This window comes from Nyctereutes procyonoides, unplaced genomic scaffold (genome assembly GCF_905146905.1).
Source record: "Nyctereutes procyonoides isolate TBG_1078 unplaced genomic scaffold, NYPRO_anot_genome, whole genome shotgun sequence".
Taxonomy (NCBI): domain Eukaryota; kingdom Metazoa; phylum Chordata; class Mammalia; order Carnivora; family Canidae; genus Nyctereutes; species Nyctereutes procyonoides.
In genome coordinates, this window is record NW_026575042.1 from 37,968,992 (window position 1) to 37,985,940 (window position 16,949).

Here is a 16,949-nt window from a genome sequence, read left to right on the forward strand (position 1 = left end):
CCCCTCCAGCCCCGCCCCCCCAGTCCCTTCCAGCCCCGCCCCCGCCAGTCCCCTCCAGCCCCCTACAGTCCCTTCCAGCCTCGCCCCCTCCAGCCCCGCCCCCAGTCCCTTCCAGCCCCCGCCCCCTCCAGCCCCTCCAGCCCCCTCCAGCCCCCTCCTCCAGTCCCCTCCAGCCCCCTCCAGTCCCCTCCAGCCCCCGCCCCCTTCAGCCCCTTCAGCCCCCTCCAGTCCCTTCCAGCCTTGCCCCCTCCAGCCCCGCCCCCAGTCCCTTCCAGCCCCGCCCCCTCCAGCCCCTCCAGGCCCTCCAGCCCCTCCAGCCCCCTCCAGCCCCGCCCCCTCCAGCCCCTCCAGCCCCCTCCAGCCCCTCCAGGCCCTCCAGCCCCTCCAGCCCCCTCCAGCCCCGCCCCCTCCAGCCCCTCCAGCCCCCTCCAGCCCCTCCAGCCCCCTCCAGCCCCCTCCAGCCCCGCCCCCTCCAGCCCCTCCAGCCCCCTCCAGCCCCCTCCAGCCCCGCCCCCTCCAGCCCCTCCAGCCCCCTCCAGCCCCCTCCAGCCCCGCCCCCTCCAGCCCCTCCAGCCCCCTCCAGCCCCCGCCCTCCTGCCCCGGCCGGTCTCCATGGCGCGGGGCGCACGCGGGAAGCGGGCCGGCGAGGGACGGACGTGGGGACCGGGAGCCCCGTGAGTGCGCGGCGCCGGCGGCGGGAGGCTGCGGGGTGCGGGCCAGCGCGGCTCCGGGAGGTGCCGGGTTGTTGCGGTGCCGGAGTGCTGGAGGAGGGAGCGGGGAGCGGCCCCGCCTCGGCCTCCCCCCCCTCCCCGAGACTCCGACCCGGAGCTGGGTGGGCAGCGGCCCCGGGGGAGCTGTGCTGCCCTCCCGCCTGGAGCACGTGCCCTCCTGCCCCTCCTCCCTCCCCGAGGTCCTCGCCCCGCCGTCCCCAAGCCCCCAGTCCCCGAGAGTCAGCGGAGGGTGGGGCACCTGCCCTCAGGCCTCCACCGAGTGTTCCTTAGGGAGGCGGCCGGGTGGCCCAGCCCCGCGTTACTGTCGGTGGACACGACCAGGAGATGCCCCTGGGGTGACTGGGTGACGGGCACTGAGGGGGGCACTGGACGGGATCAGCACTGGGTGTTACAGGTTGGCAAATCGAACTCCAGTAAAAAAAAAATATACAAAAAAAATGTTCGTGGTCAAATATTAAGTGAAAAGCTCAAGATTTAGGAGGGTCTTTTTTTAATTTTTTAAAAAGATTTTATTTATTTATTCACAAGAGAGAGACAGAGAGAGAGGCCGAGACACAGGCAGAGGGAGAAGCAGGCTCCATGCAGGGAGCCGACGTGGGACTCGATCCCGGGTCTCCAGGATCAGGCCCCGGGCTGAAGGCGGTGCTAAACAACTGAGCCACACGGGCTGCCCTAGGAGGGTCTTAGTAGAGTATTCATAGAATATTCTGGGTGTAGTTTGTGCTCCTGTAAAGACCCAGAAAAGTTTGGTGAGAAATACTTTATACTGTGAACAGTAATATATACAGTATCAATCTTAACTTGGGCTGCCTTGAGGAAATACCAGAGACCCGTGGCCTAACCAACAGAAATCCACTTCTTACACTTCTGGGGACTCCAGTAATCCAAGAGCAAGGTGCCAGTAAGTAGCTGGGCTTGGAGCCTTTTCTCTTGGCTTGTAGCAGCCAAGAGAAAGGGAGGTAGCAGCCATCTCAAGGGAGGCAAAATAAGCTCTCTGGTGTCTCTTTTTCTTTCTTCTTTCTTTCTTTCTTTCTTTCTTTCTTTCTTTCTTTCTTTCTTTCTTTCTTTCTTTCTTTCTGATTTCATTTATTTATTTGTTTGTTTGTTTAGATAAAGAAAGAGCATGCGAGTAGGAGGAGAGGCAGAGGAAGAGAATCTCAAGCTGACTCTAGGCTGAGAGTGGAGCCTGACCTGGGGCTCAATCTCATGACCCTGAGATCATGACTGAGGTCATGACCTCAGAAAATCAGGAGTCGGTCTCCCAACCAACTGAGCTGCCGGGCACCCCACTCTGTGTCTCTTCTTATAATGGCACTAATCCCATGATGGGAGACCCGCCTTTATGTCCTCATCTAACCCTGATCACCTCCCAAAGACCCTATCAACAAATACCATCACACTGGGGGCTGGCCTTCAATGTAAGAATTTGAGGGGGAAATGAAAACATTCAGTCTGTAGCAGTACCTTCTAGATGGTATGTTAGAGTGGCTAAGAATTTGGGCTGTAGAGGCAGGCTGCCTGAATTTGAATCCCAGCTGCACTGGTTACCCTTAGGCAAACCACTTCCCTCACTAGGCCTCAGGTTTCCCCCTGAGCATTCACTATGTGCCAGGCTCTGTTCTGAGTATCCATCACATACTAATTAATTATTCCTCATAACAATTCTTTTTTTTTTTTAATTTTTATTTATTTATGATAGTCACACAGGGAGAGAGAGAGAGAGGCAGAGACACAGGCAGAGGGAGAAGCAGGCTCCATGCATCAGGAACCCGACGTGGGATTGGATCCCAGGTCTCCAGGATCGCGCCCTGGGCCAAAGGCAGGCGCCAAACCGCTGCGCCACCCAGGGATCCCCCTCATAACAATTCTTTATCATCATCATCATCCATCATCATCCCCATGCTACTGAGGAATAAAACTTGACACTTAATTTGCGTTAAATCCTCAAAAATACCAAAGAGGTTATATTCCGGCCATTTTCACAGATGAAGAAAATGGGGTTCAGAGAGATGAAGTTAATTACCCACGGTCAGTCGGCTAACAATTGACAGACACAGGATTCAAACTGGTTCCTCTTGAAACAAGGCCTCTTAATTCCCATAAACCTTTGTCTCTAAGAACCCAGTTCAGAGACCCAACCATCACCTTTAGTTACCGTAACCATACCAACGTGAGTTAGCTCCTGGGTGAGTCACAGATACACCAGGTGGAGTTGTCACACAAAGTAAACCTTATTTGCAGGAAATAAGGAGACCACAGGAGATAGCTTTCAAAGCTGGACTCCCCAAGAGAGAGACAACAAATGGGTTCCTTTTGTTTAGGGTTAAGATGAATACTTAGGTAGGGAGGCCTTGTCATGGGATGTAGAGGCAGGCGTAAGGTCCCGCAAGTGCCTCAAGGAAACATGCCTATGTTTACACTGTATGTTTTGTAAATGAGGCTTGTGCTCTTTCTTGGGAGGAGATTTTAGTATTATAATGAGGTAAAGGCCATTGCCAGTCATTCCAGAGGTCACTCCCCAGTCCATCTGAGCAGAAGTGAGTCAGGTGTTTAGCTCAAACAGTCTGGGTGGTGTGGGCCAGTGGGAGGTGTTGCCAGGGCAGTTGCCATCACCTGAGGGGTAGTTTTGGTTTCATTTGCCTGAGTTAAGAGGTAAGCTGGAAAGAAGAGCTTAAGGAAAAATGTTAAGACAAAGGTTAGTGAGTACAAGCAGGTGGGCAGTGAAGGTCAGGTCTTCGGGTCTAGCTGGTGACATTATCACATGGAGGGTCCTTTCAAGGCTGGGTGATTGAAAGGACAAGTCAATACAGGTTGCGTGACTGCCTGTGGCCAGCAAAATACTAATAACCTCAATAGTACTAATAAAGTTTATTGAGCCTTTCACTATGTGCCAGGCATTGTGCTAAGTGCTTTATAAACTTACCTTAATTAGTCCTTGTGACAACCATAATCCATTTTACAGATGGAGAAATAGAAGAGGCTTCACAGAATACCTAAGGCCACCCCAGTGAGTCAAGTGGTGGAGACAAGACAAAAATCCAGGTCTGTTCCCCTTCAAAGCTCAACGTTCTTACCCACTGTGGATATGGTGCCTGGCAAGAATTATGTCTATAAAGAGAACTGCGCCAGTTTAAAAGCAATATGTCTTTGGTGACATTTAGTGCCCACCATTAATGTTAGTTGTATTCCTTTATAACTGAGTTCCATGGGTACTGCCCCATTTTAAAGAATCTAAAAGAACATTGATCCATGAATATAAAGACTGGAAATTGAACAATTCTGCTCACCTGTCTCTGTCTTGATTCCCTACTCCCATTTTAAGATACTTGAGGCACTTTAAGATTTTCAGAGAAGGGACGCCTGGGTGGCTCAGTGGTTGAGCATCTGCCTATGGCTCAGGACATGATCCCGGGGTCTTGGGACCGATTCCCACATTGGGCTCCCCATGAGGAGCCTGCTTCTGCCTATGTCTCTGCTTCTCTGTGTCACTCATGAATAAATAAATAAGATCTTTTAAAAAAAAAGATTTTCAGAGAAGAGTGTGCAGCAGTATTTGCCAATTTTTAGTGGGGAGATGTGATCTGCTCCTTAAAAAGACATCTGTGTATTGGGTTTTGGGGAAAGGTGTTATTTCCAGAGTCCAGGTGTAATCTAACTGAAACAATGCCAAGAGAAAAGGAGGGAAAACAAAAAACTAAAGGAACACCCCTGCCCATCATTCCAATTCTTCAAAAGTTCCTGAAAGCATACGAGAAGCACTGTGCACAGACTCAGACTTCTGTCTGTCCAGCCATCAAACAGGACTTGAAAACCAGCATCAACAATGAACGGATTCTTAGGAGAGTGAGTGTGTGGCCTCTTTTCCTTATTCTTTTCTGAAATGAACTGACTAGGGTTTACCCCCCCAGGAACCCGGGTCCTCAGTCTTCTGAGGCCCTAACTGGTGGTCTTGCTCTCTCTGCATTCCTCAGCACTTCTACATTCCTTTTTTTTTTTTTTTTTTTTTTAGAATTTTAAAAGATTTATTCATTCATGAGAGACACACACACACACAGAGAGAGAGGCAGACACAGGCAGAGGGAGAAGCAGGCTCCACACACGGAGCCCGATATGGGACTTGATCCGGGGACTCCAAGATCATGCCCTGAGCCAAAGGCAGATGCTCAACTGCTGAGCCATCCAGACATCCCAGCACTTCTACATTACTGCTCCTGCCTCCCAGTCTACCCATTCCAGTCCTTCCAGCAGGCCTGCCTTTCCTCACACCACTTCACATCTGGAATAGCCAACCCACCCCTCTTGCTCTACATCTGGAAAGCCCAGCTCAAAAGCACATTTTTGGCATCATTGCAGGACATCCGTGCCCAGCACCCCAGCCACCCTACATGACCCCTCCAAGTGAATGTCTGCTTCCCTTGACAGCTCATGTGTCCGTGGCATCAGGCCAGACCCGCACTCACCCACGCTTCCCCTCTCGCTTGGAGTGAGATGAGCAGCAAACGCATGATTCTGACCCCAAAAATACAGGCTTTCAGAAAAAAAGTTAGGTGTCATATCTTTTCTGAGATTAAATCTAGGGATCGGTTGGTGGGGGGAAAAGAAGAGAGGTCAGCACTGAAACTCTATGGTTTACTCTTGGGAAGAGGTGCCTGCTGGTCCAGAAGGTGGAGCCTTGCACCCAAAGACAGACCGGCCTGCTCTCCAACTTTTCTCTTGCCAGCCCAGAAAGACAGTCTGTGTTTAATAATCAAGCACCTACTGATATCCTAAAATGCTGAGGGTTAAACAGGAGAATAAATTAAAGTAGTTAGAAATGGGTGCTTTTTGTTTGTTTGTTTTGTTTTTGTGTTTTGTTTTTTTTTGAGATGGGTGCTTTTAAAAAAATCATTATTTTAAGGTGACGTTGACCCAACTCCATCCTACCCATGTTTTTAATGAATGTTGTTGGAAGATGGGAGGATGATTACTTTGTACCCCACGTAAAAAGAACCTCTGAAAGTCCTCCCTAACCATCTATTTTGCCCAAACTTCCGCCTCCCTTTCCTCTCGACCCTTTGGTCTTTCCCTAGCTACTTCTCTTAGTCTCTCTTGTTCCCCCCTCTGCCCACCTAGGTCTTTCTGATTCCTTCTCATGCAGTTAGTAGCTTCTCTGCACTCCCCCATACATCTCTCTGCTCATCCCAATGCAAGAGCTTCTCAGCCATCTTTTTTGTGTAAAATCATTACATTATTTTTTTCTACTCCTTATAATTAGCCTCTACTACTTAATGATAAGAGCTCATCATAAACCCTGTTCAAATTTATAGTCCCTTCAGTAATGTTTTCTAAACACTTTAAATTACAGTTACTATCAGAAATACAAATAACATCATGACCCAAAGTATAAGTGCTGGTGTGAATCATAAGACCATATGGGCTGTTTATGTTGGATGGATTGCTTTGGTTGGGTCTCCATTTTGGTTTTGAACATCTCTAAAATAAAAGTCTTGTGAGACAATTATTTTTTACTACACAGGATACACTCAGATAATTTCTCTCATTTTCTATTTCATTAAAGAAATAAAGAAAAAAACTGATTACAGCTTACTTAATTGATTTCCTAACCCAATAATGAATAGTAATCTGAGGGAAAAACCTGTGCCCTGTGAGATTACCTTTGCATATGGCAAGAGCTTATAAGTTTCTGTTGAATTAACACCTCAATGCACATGTGATCCAAAGTTAATTACTTTTTTAAATGTTCTAATGATGTCTGATGACAATATTATTTCTTTACACATTCAGATGCATGGACATGTCTTTATGACTTCCACCTGTACTTTTTTTCTGACACTCCAGTTTATGCTCGTAAGACCTAGAGACTCCCCACCAAGCACCCTACCAATTTCCTTGGAACCTTTGCTCATCACAATTCAAGATGAGTGTTATATGCTGGGGAAAGAGATTTGTATCTGGAGCCTTCAACTGAGCAACCCAGAGATTGCCAGACTGGTGAGTCACACATTTTATTTTATTTTATATTTTAAAGATTTTGTTTATTTATTCATGAGATACACAGAGAGAGAAGCAGAGACATGGGCAGAGGGAGAAGCAGGCTCCCTTAGGGGAGCCCGATGTGGGCCTTGATCCTGGAATCCCAGGATCACGACCTGAGCCAAAGGCAGATGCCTGTGTGTGTGTGCCTCTTAGGAATAAATAAATAAAATCTTTAAAAAAAATGAGAGACACAGAGAGAGAGGCAGAGGGAGAAGTAAGCTCGCTGCAGAGAGCCTGATGTGGGACTTGATCCCAGGACCCTGAAATCATGACCTGAGCCAAAGACAGACATTCAACCACTGAACCACTCAGGTGCCCCGATAGATAAAATCTTAAAAAAGAAAAGTATATGGCAATAAAAATGCATCAACTATAGCTATACAAAAATAAAATATGATGACTCACATAATCATAATGTTATGCAAACAAAGAGAGACACAATGGAATACATACTGTATAGTGCATTTTATAAAGTTAAAAAACAGGTAAAACTATAATGTTTGATTATCATAAAATTACTTTTAGGGATCCCTGGGTGGCGCAGCTGTTTGGCGCCTGCCTTTGGCCCAGGGCGTGATCCTGGAGACCCGGGATCGAATCCCACGTCGGGCTCCCGGTGCATGGAGCCTGCTTCTCCCTCTGCCTGTGTCTCTGCCTCTCTCTCTGTGTGTGACTGTCATAAATAAAAAAAAAAAAAAAAAAATTTAAAAAAAATAAAATAAAATAAAATTACTTTTAGGGAGAAGGGAGGAGGTAGAAATTGGGAGAAGGCATTAGTGCCCATTTTTCTAGTCTCTTGCCTGTTTAAAAATCCCTTGTTTTGGGGCACCTGGGCAGCTCAGTGGTTGAGCATCTGCCTTTGGCTCAGGTTGTGGTCTTGGGATGGAGTCCTGCATCAGGCTCCAGAGAGGCTGCTTCTCCCTCTGCCTGTGTCTCTGCCTCTCTGTGTCTCTCATGAATAAATAAATAAAATACTTAAAAAAAAAAAAAGACTAGCTTGTGAGTTCACAGGGGATATATATATATATATATTTTTTTTTTTTCTTTCTGTGTACTCAGTCTCAGTTTGAGATAGTCAATTTTCCCTGGGGAAGGGAGAGTTAGATTTATTTCTAGTTCATCCTTACTCTCAGGGCATAGTGCTATATAGCTCACTCTGTTTTGAGCCACACCTGTATGCAATATTTTATCTTGGACTCCTTGCCTCCAGTGGTTTTGGGCTTTACTGTCCCCTGGACTCCATGTCCCATGAAAACCAAAACTTGACTCCACTGCTTTACTGGTGCTCTCAAAGGGAAAGCTGGCTTCAGTGCCCTGTGTACTGCTCTAGGTTCCCGCTTTCCCTCATGCTTTGATCTTTGGGTATTCCTCACTATCCGGTCAACACACATTTTTTAAAGTGATATTTTTAAACCTCTTAGAAGAAACCGTAAAGGAAAAGCTTAATGATGTTGGATTTAGCAGTGATATATATGACACTAAACACAGGCAACAAAAGAAAAACTAGATGACTTGGATGACACCAAAATGTAAAACTGCATCAGAGGACACAATCAACTAAGTGAGAAGGCAACCCACAAAGTGGACAAAAGATGTTCAACATCACTAATATTTAGGGGAATGCAAATCAAAACTACAGTGAGATACTACCTCATGTCAACTAGTATGGCTACTAACAAAAAAAGCAAAAAATCATGTGTTGACAGGATGTGGAGAAATTGGAAAACTTGCGCACTCTTGGTGGGAATGTAAATTGGTGTAGCCACTATGGAAAACAGGATGGAAGTTCCTTAAAAAATTAAAAGTAGAATTACCATATGATTCAGCAATTCCACTTCTGGATATTTACCCAAAAGAATTGAAAACCAGATCTCAAAGAGATATTTGTACACTTATCTTCATGGTAGTATTATTCAACAATAGCCACAGGTGGAAGCAATCCAAATGTCCATTAACAGATGAGTGGAAAGCAAAATACAATAGAATATTATTCACCCTGTAAGAGGAAGGAAATTCTGACACATGCTACATATATGAACCTTGAGGAACTTATGCTAAGTAAGATAAGTCAGTCACAAAAGGACAAATACTGTATCATTGTACTATAGGAAGTACCTAGAGTAGTAAGATTCATAGAGAAAGAAAATAAAATGACGATTGCTAGATGTTGTGGGGGAGGAGAGAGTGGGAGTTATTTTTTAATGGGTACGGAATTTGAGTTTTACAAGATGAAAAAACTTCTGGAGATGGATAGTGTTGAGGGTTGTACAACAAGGTTAATATATTAATATATTTAATGCCACTGAACTGTACACTTAAAATGATTTAGATGGTAAATTTTATATGTGTATTTGACCATAATTAAAAATAAATTTTAAAAAGGTAACTTAAATACATAACCAGAATTTTTAGTTGTGTTCATTAAAAGCGTCCATTTAAGCAGGACATGGAATGCTGTCCATGTATGTGAAAAGTGATCCCTCACAGTTCCTTATAATGTGGCCCTCTTGGTAACCTGAAGACTGTTGAGGAATTCTGTGGTAGATGGCTGTGGTCTTGCCCACAGCAGTGCTAGTGCCCCTGGGAGTGACACTGCAAACCACTGGTTGAGATCTTTAGGACCTGGTCCACAGCCTGTCTTTCACAGACCAGCGTTACCATAGGCAGTGGTGTGCCACATTGCCTCCTCCGTCAGAAACACAGCTTGAGAAATCCAATCCAGCACTTAAACTAGATGTTTTCTCATGAAACAGACCTCAAATGCCAGCTCTGTAGTTAAGGCCGCATGGGCTCTTATATTCTCAGCCAAGGTATAATTTGGAACCCTATCTCTGACCAACATATCATTACCTCAGGAAACCCTAAATCTTCCAAACCCTACCAAATCCTCTTTTAGGTTTAAATTCTGAACTGAAGAGATCCTTAGGTTGTGGTGATTCTAATTGCTAAAAGGTGGCCATTGTGATTTGTAGCTTTAAATACCTCCTTCTGTCAGTTAGGTAGGGATTTAATTGTTACTGGGATTGTTTTGTTACCACAAGAAATGACCTTGCCATAGACCCCTCCATTCAGGAGACTGAGAGAACTTGACATGGTTCCAAATGTTCACATGCTACCCCCAGTCCTGTGGCTTCACCATGAGAAGCACCTTGTTGCTGAATTTGCATGGTTGAGTTCGTTTATTTATTTATTTATTTATTTATTTATTTATTTATTTATTTATTTTAGAGAGAGAGAGCAAGCAAGGGGAGGAGCAGAGAGAAGGAGAGCAGATTCCCCCTCTGAGCATGGAGATATTGGGCTCCATGCAGGGCTCCACGTGGGGTCCAATCCCAGGACCCCAAAACCATGACCCTGAGACCATGACCTGAGCCAAAATCAAGAGTCCGACTCATAACTGACTGAACCGCCCAGGCGTCCCTGCATGGTATAGTTCTGAGCAGACCTCTAAATCCTAATACCTGTAACAACGAATATAAATTATTTAGGAAGTAATTTATCTATTCTAATTTTTGCCTAGTTATAAAGAGGTTGGCATGGTGACACTTCTCTATTGAAAAGAACACAACCATAGGAGGATAAATGTGTGAGAATATCAACATCTGTGTTAGTCTGAGTGGGCTGCCATAACAAAGTACCACAGGGTGCATGGCTTAAACAACAGAAATTTATTTCCTCACAGTTATGAAGGCTTAGAGGTCTGAGCTCACTGTCAGCAGGGTTGGTGTCTTCTGAGGCCTCTCTCCTTGGCTTGTTATCGGCCACCTTTTCCCTGTGTTTTCACATTGTCTTCCATTTGTATGTGTCTGGGTCCAGATTTCCTTCCTCTAAGAAAGCCAGTCCTACTGAGTTAGGGCCTACCCCAAAGACCTCATGTTAATTTAAATACCTCTTTGAAGACCCTGTCTCCAAATACAGTCACACTCTGAGGTACGAGGGGTTAGGACTTCAACATATGAGTAGACTTCAACATATGAATTTTTTTTTAACATATGAATTTTTTTAATGAGGTAAATGCCCTTTAATTCCATTATCTCAAGTGGATATTATTATTATTTTTATTCGGAGGCATCCAAAGAAAGGATTTGATTGACCTGTTGTATGTCAATCAAACTGTTGTATGTCATACCTGTTGTATGTCAGCCTTTTAAAAGGCTGTCATTCCAGGGATGCCTGGGTGGCTCAGCAGTTGAGCATCTGCCTTCGCTCAGATCGTGATCCCAAAGACCCGGGATCAAGTTCTGCATCAGGCTCCCTGCGTGGAGCCTGCTTCTCCTTCTGCCTGTGTCTCTGCTTCTCTCCCTGTGTCTCTCATGAATAAATAAATAAAATCTTAAAAAAAAATAGAAGGCTGTCATTCCAAGAGGGGAACATGTTTATTGTTTCCTGACTCCCAAATAAAATAATAACCTTTATGTAACTCAGTGTAGCCAAAATGTCTTAGTGCAGTATCTAGGACAAGTCTGAAGTATCTGGAAAGTGTGAGGATGATTTTCCTCTAACAGCTGGTGCCTAAACAGGAGGAGTTTTGATGGCATCTGGCCCTTCTTCTGCCCACTTGCCATCGACACAATTCAGCCCCTAATAATATCTACAAAGATATGCTACAATATATCTCATCTCATCATAAAGCTTGGTATCTCCCACTTAATTCTTCAGAGTCTTCCTTTGAAATGGCAATTATTTTACTTTCAAGCCACTTTCTTCTTGGGGGAATTAGAAAATTGTCTTAAAGGCAAAACTCTGGAGGTAATGAACATAATGGACTTTTAGGTTACATTAAAACACGGAGTGTATTTGTCTTCCTTGTGTGAGCACTGTTTCCTACCCTATGTTCTTAGGCTTCGCTTCTGGAGTTGAAGGGCCGTGCCTGCCCATTTACCAGCCTGGAGCTCATTGATTGCAGGATGGATCTGTGGTCTCTCCGGAGACTCGGGAGGGCTCTGCTAGGCAGTTGTCTGCATTCTCTTGTCCTTGATTACTGCAGGTGAGCCCTTTTCTTTTTCTTTCCTTCTTCCTTCCTTTCTTTTTATTCATTTATTCTGTCAACAAATATTTGTTGATGGCTTGTTTGTGCAAGACACTGTGCTCTTTGCTAATGAAGATGAATACACATAAAGCAATACCACTGAGCAAGGTATAGTAGAGGAAAGTTGACATGCTCTAGATTACGGATTATGCAAGGCAGAAAGTCTGAATGTCAGCAGGAATGTCCATATAAATATTAGTGGTGGTTTGGATAAGGGTAACCAGGATCCCCTATGGGACAGTCCATCATGTACCAGAAGAGGAGGTGGGAAGGAAGGAGGAGGTATGGTGCTGGGAAAGAAGAGAGCAAGTCTTTCAGAGGGCTGCAGCACCAGTCTGTCAGGGGAGGATTCAGGGGGTGATAATAATAATAATGATAATATCAGCCAATTGTTATTGAGTGCTGTGTGCCAAGCACAGCAGATGGTTTATCTCATTTATTCTCCCAATAATAGATGGATATATTCCACTACATATGGATGTATGATATATAATGACAGATATGTACCATTTCTATCCTTTGACTATATATGGATGAGGAAGGACTCAGGGGGATTAACTGGCTTGTTCAAGGCCATTCAGCTCTTATGGATGGAGCCTAGATGTGAATCCAGCTGTCTGAATCTGAGCCCACTTCTGATCGGTGACACTAGATTACTTGGGGTGGGGGGGTCTATGGTGTGCCATCCATAAATAGTTTCAACGTGCTTGTGTGAGTGGGATAGGTCATGCAACCTCTCTGATCTATGAGATAATCTCTGCCACTTCTCAGGTCTTTGATTCTGTGACTCTCCCCCTGTAGCCAGGTGATGTCTTGTACTCAGAAGGCCAGTGAAGGGCTGTGAAGTGAAAGAGATGATTCATGCCTGAGAAGTGGTACCACAGTGACACAGGAGCTAGGATCCTATTAGGGCCCTGGTGGACAGTGGACAAGTGGACAAGTGGACAGTGGACAGTGGACAAGTCTATCAGCAAAAGCTAGGAGAGGGATTATCCCTGGAGATTCTCCATGTTTCTGAGATGCTTGGAGGAGCCTCAGTCAGGGTCTCCTAACCCAGGACAGCAGAAGGCCAGTGTTCTCAGGACATCCTGCAGTGACTGAGGATTGGCCTAGGAGTCTCCCAGCTTCCCACACTGCGCTGGGCAGAACCAGCCCCCATGGTGAGACCCTTCTAGACTCCAGCTCCTGTGCTGGATCCAGAGACCTATGCTGGCAGGAAGACGGAAGAAAAAAGGATCCCCATCATTTGGAAACAGCTTGTTTTATTTTTAAAATATTTTATTTATCTATTTAGTGGGGGGTGGCGATAGATGGAGAGAAAGAATCTCAAGCAGGCTCTGTGCTGAGCACGGAGCCCAGCGCAGAGCTGGATCTCACAACCCTGAGATCAAGAGATGAGCCAAAGTCAAGAGTTGGATGCTTAACTGACTGAGCCATCCAGGTGCCCCAGCTTATTTTCATTATCAGTTGAAATCCTACTATTGTCAAGGTACCTAGAGTCGTCGGGGTTGGGTGGCTGGGGATCACCACTGACACCTCAGGTTACCCACCTCTGGGGACTTCCCTCTGTTTCCTCTGTGAGGCTGTGAAATCCATCAGGCAGGATGCCCTTTCTCGACTGCAGCTGCATCCCCACACCCACCACAGTAGCTGCCTTCAGTAATTACTTGTTGGATGAATTAGTCAATTTAAGAAGTTATTTCTGTTAATTCGACATACTTTATTTGAAAGTTCAGACCTTGACATTCCAAATTCCCTGAAGACATCCCTTGACCTCACCGATACTCGGTATCCTGACCTAAAACCCATACCCAGAGGGCTGTGCTGAGCTGGCACGATGCCTGTGACTTCTCTTTGCAAAGTCTAAGGACTAGGTGATATGAGATGAAGAACAGCACAGGGCCAGGAAGGAGGGCCAAGAGATTGAACTTTCCCAGAATCTGCTCTGGACATAAGGCTCCCTCCTTACACAGCCTCCTACTGCTGGGGCCCTCCCAGACCCCTTCATCCCTGCCAGCTGGGCAATCTCTCCTGTCTTCAGGATCCAGAGCTCGCTCTCTATCTGCTTCCTTGAGTGGGCACTTCAAACCATGCTCTGCTCCCTTTGCCCAGGAGACAGATTCTGGGTCCCCCTTCCTCCACACCCAGGCTAGCCCCTCAGTTTCCCAACCCACCCCCATAGCCAGCCCTGGCCGTGGATACCCAAAGTAAGGATTGGTAAAACCTCATCTGTCCTAGGGAGTACCTTAAAATGAACAACCCAACAGGTGACATAGGTTTTAAAAGTCACTAATTGGTTCCCATCATTTCCTTCTAGGTTTGGAAACGAAGAAATTGAGAGTATTTTCTCAGGCCTGGAGCACAACCAAAGGCTTCAAGTCCTCAGTCTGCGCTACTGTGGTCTGGGGCCACAGAGCGGGCCACGGCTCGGTGCTATCATAAGCCAGAGCTCCATTTGGTGAGATGTATCCCCTGCTCTCCCTTCCTGCCTCTGGCTCTGTTCTGTTTTGAGTTTTATAACCAGCTTATTTACAGAATCCACTCACCCATGAATTCCCCTGACTTTTCACTGTGCTTTTAGTCATCTTTTTCTACCCTCTGGTTATTTTTGTTTTCCTTTTCTTAATTACAAGAGAAAGATCCTCTAGTTACTTTTGGGAATCAAGGATATCATGCTAAATGCGTGTTTTTGGCCCAGTGACCTGGTCACTAGGTCTATTTTTTTTTATTACAATGTGGCCTGTTATCTATTATGATTATTTATTTATTATTTTATAACTAGGTCTATTATTTTATGAGGTGAAGACCTCAAACCCAAATTTGCAGAAGTGAAAATAACATCAAATGAACTGTGTATGTCACCCTTCCCCAGTGAGCTGCACCTTGACGGCAATTACTTACAGTGCTCTGGAGCTGTGGCTCTCCTCAGACCCATAGCAGAGTATGCAGAGATGCAGGGGAGAGACCAGCCGGCCACATCCCCACCAGTCCCCAAGAGCCCCCCTCAGCAGCTGCAGGGTAAGTGCTTGGGAACTGGCCCTATGCTCTTTGGAACTACCTAAAAGAAGGAGACTATTGCGATTAAAAGTGAGCTTCCCCATGGTCAGGGGAAATTCTTCTTCCTGAGTATGAATGAGAGCAGAATAATGGACCCCCAACAATGTGTGCCCTAATCCTCAGAACCAGTGATTATGTTACTCCCAGTGACTATGAGTCAGATCCCACACGAGGGCTCTCACTGGTCCTCCTTGGGTCACATACATACCTCTTGGACCAGTCCCTGCAGCCCAGATATGCTAAACTGTTATTGGCCAGGACTGATCCCACACCCCCCTGGGAGAGGGGTGGAGGGTTCTGATGGCAGCCAAACCAGGATCACATGATTTGCTGGGCAGGGGAGTGGCAGTCCCCTCAAAGAAGTAAACAGATGAGGAGGATAGATACAAGACAGACAAGAACAAGAGTTGCTTACTCCCTTTTTGTTTTGTTTTTAAAGATTTTATTTATTTATTCATGAGAGATAGAGACATAGGCAGAGGGAGAATCAGGCTCCTGGTGGGGAGCCTGATGTGGACTCGATCCCAGGACCCCGGGATCATGACCTGAGCCAAAGGCAGGCACTCAACCACTGAGCCATCTAGTCGTCCCTGCTTACTCCCTTTTAAAAGGTTTATCATTTGTTTTAATAGATCCCCTAATACACACCTTGATGACACATTTTAAAGCTGACTACTTTTAATCATTGTTATCAGAAATGATAGCAAGTGGCTAGTAGCACAGACTTAGAATCAGACCTGGGTTCAGATCCTACCCCAGCTGTACATTTGTTTGGGCAGATTATCAAATTGATCTAACTTTAGCTTCCTCAGCTACAAAATAAACATAACCACCTAATAGTGTTCATTGAGGAGTAAGTGGTGTAATATAAAGCAGTTAGCATAATGCCTGGCACATCTTAAGTTATTGAGGGACATTAATTATTGTCATTACCATTGCCATTATTATAACAACAGCCTTTTCCCAGGAGAGTAAACTTCAGGCATGTTGGTGAACACAGTCACTCTACTTAGTGGAAAAAATGAAGATAAGGAGCTCAAGGCTGACGTGCAGCATAGGGACCCCAGTTAAATATATTGTATATTTGAAAGTTGCTGAGGGGCACCTGGCTGGCTCAGTTGGTGGAGCATGCCACGCTTGACCTCAAGGATTGTTAAGTTCGAGCTCCATGTGGGGTGGAGAGATTACTTAAAAAATAAAATCCGAAAAAGAACAAGTTGCCGAGAGAGTAGATCTTAAAAGTTCTCATCACAAGAAACAGAATTTGTGACTATGTGTTGTGATGGATGTTAACTAATTTACCGTAGTGGACATATCAGGTCATTATGTTGCACACCTGAAACTAATATAATGTTATATGTTAATTTTATCTGAAGACACAAAGTATTCACTGACTTGTACTATTAAAAAAAAAAAAGCTGGAGTCAAGGCTACTTTGTGGAAGTGAGTGCAAAGAACTTGTAACTATGAGAGATTTGTAAATACAATAGTTATCCTCCATTTAGGAACTTTCATGGAATCAGAATTTTATAGGTTATTTGTTGAATTTGATATCTCAACCAACCCAATAAATATACCAAAAAGAAGCTGGAAAACAATGTTTGCTATCCAAACATGACTTTCCCTCTCCTGTTTTTACCGTCAATACTGCAAAAAGCCACGGCCCTATTTATGAAGCTCTATATTGTAATTTCAGGATCTAAATAACCAAGTGAATCTGTGATTTTTAAGAAAAATAATTGGAGGGGCACCTGATAGCTCAGTCGGTTAAGCATCTGACTTCGGCTAAGGTCATGATCTCTGGGTCATGGGATGGAGCCCCAAGTCTGGCTCTTCACTCAGCAGAGAGTCTGCTTCTCCCTCTGCCCCTCCTCCAACTTGTGTGTGCGCCCCATGTGAGTGTGCATGCTCTGTCACTCTCTCAAATTAATAAATAAATCGTAAAAGAAGAAGAAAGAATTGGAAATATAAAAGCAGTGTCTCAAGGGATTGGTATATGGCAGGCAAGAAGAGGTGTGAGGTGTGGGATTGGAAAGGCAAAGAAGTGACAAGGAGGACGCAGGAAGGAAACACGGAGGTCTCCTATTCTGGTGGTT

At 45.3% G+C, this 16,949-nt stretch overlaps 1 protein-coding gene across 1 annotated transcript in view; it reads left to right on the top strand.

The window, feature by feature from the left end:
* The first annotated feature begins 609 nt into the window (after positions 1-609).
* The window catches only part of LOC129506962 (uncharacterized), a 29,845-nt gene continuing 13,505 nt past the window's right edge, over positions 610-16,949 (top strand). The window contains exons 1-5 of the mRNA XM_055321045.1: positions 610-674; positions 6,570-6,722; positions 11,609-11,754; positions 14,114-14,254; positions 14,669-14,814. Coding sequence (XP_055177020.1) covers positions 6,573-6,722; positions 11,609-11,754; positions 14,114-14,254; positions 14,669-14,814 — 583 coding nt within the window. The 5' untranslated portion in view covers positions 610-674; positions 6,570-6,572. The remainder of the gene's footprint in view (positions 675-6,569; positions 6,723-11,608; positions 11,755-14,113; positions 14,255-14,668; positions 14,815-16,949) is intronic.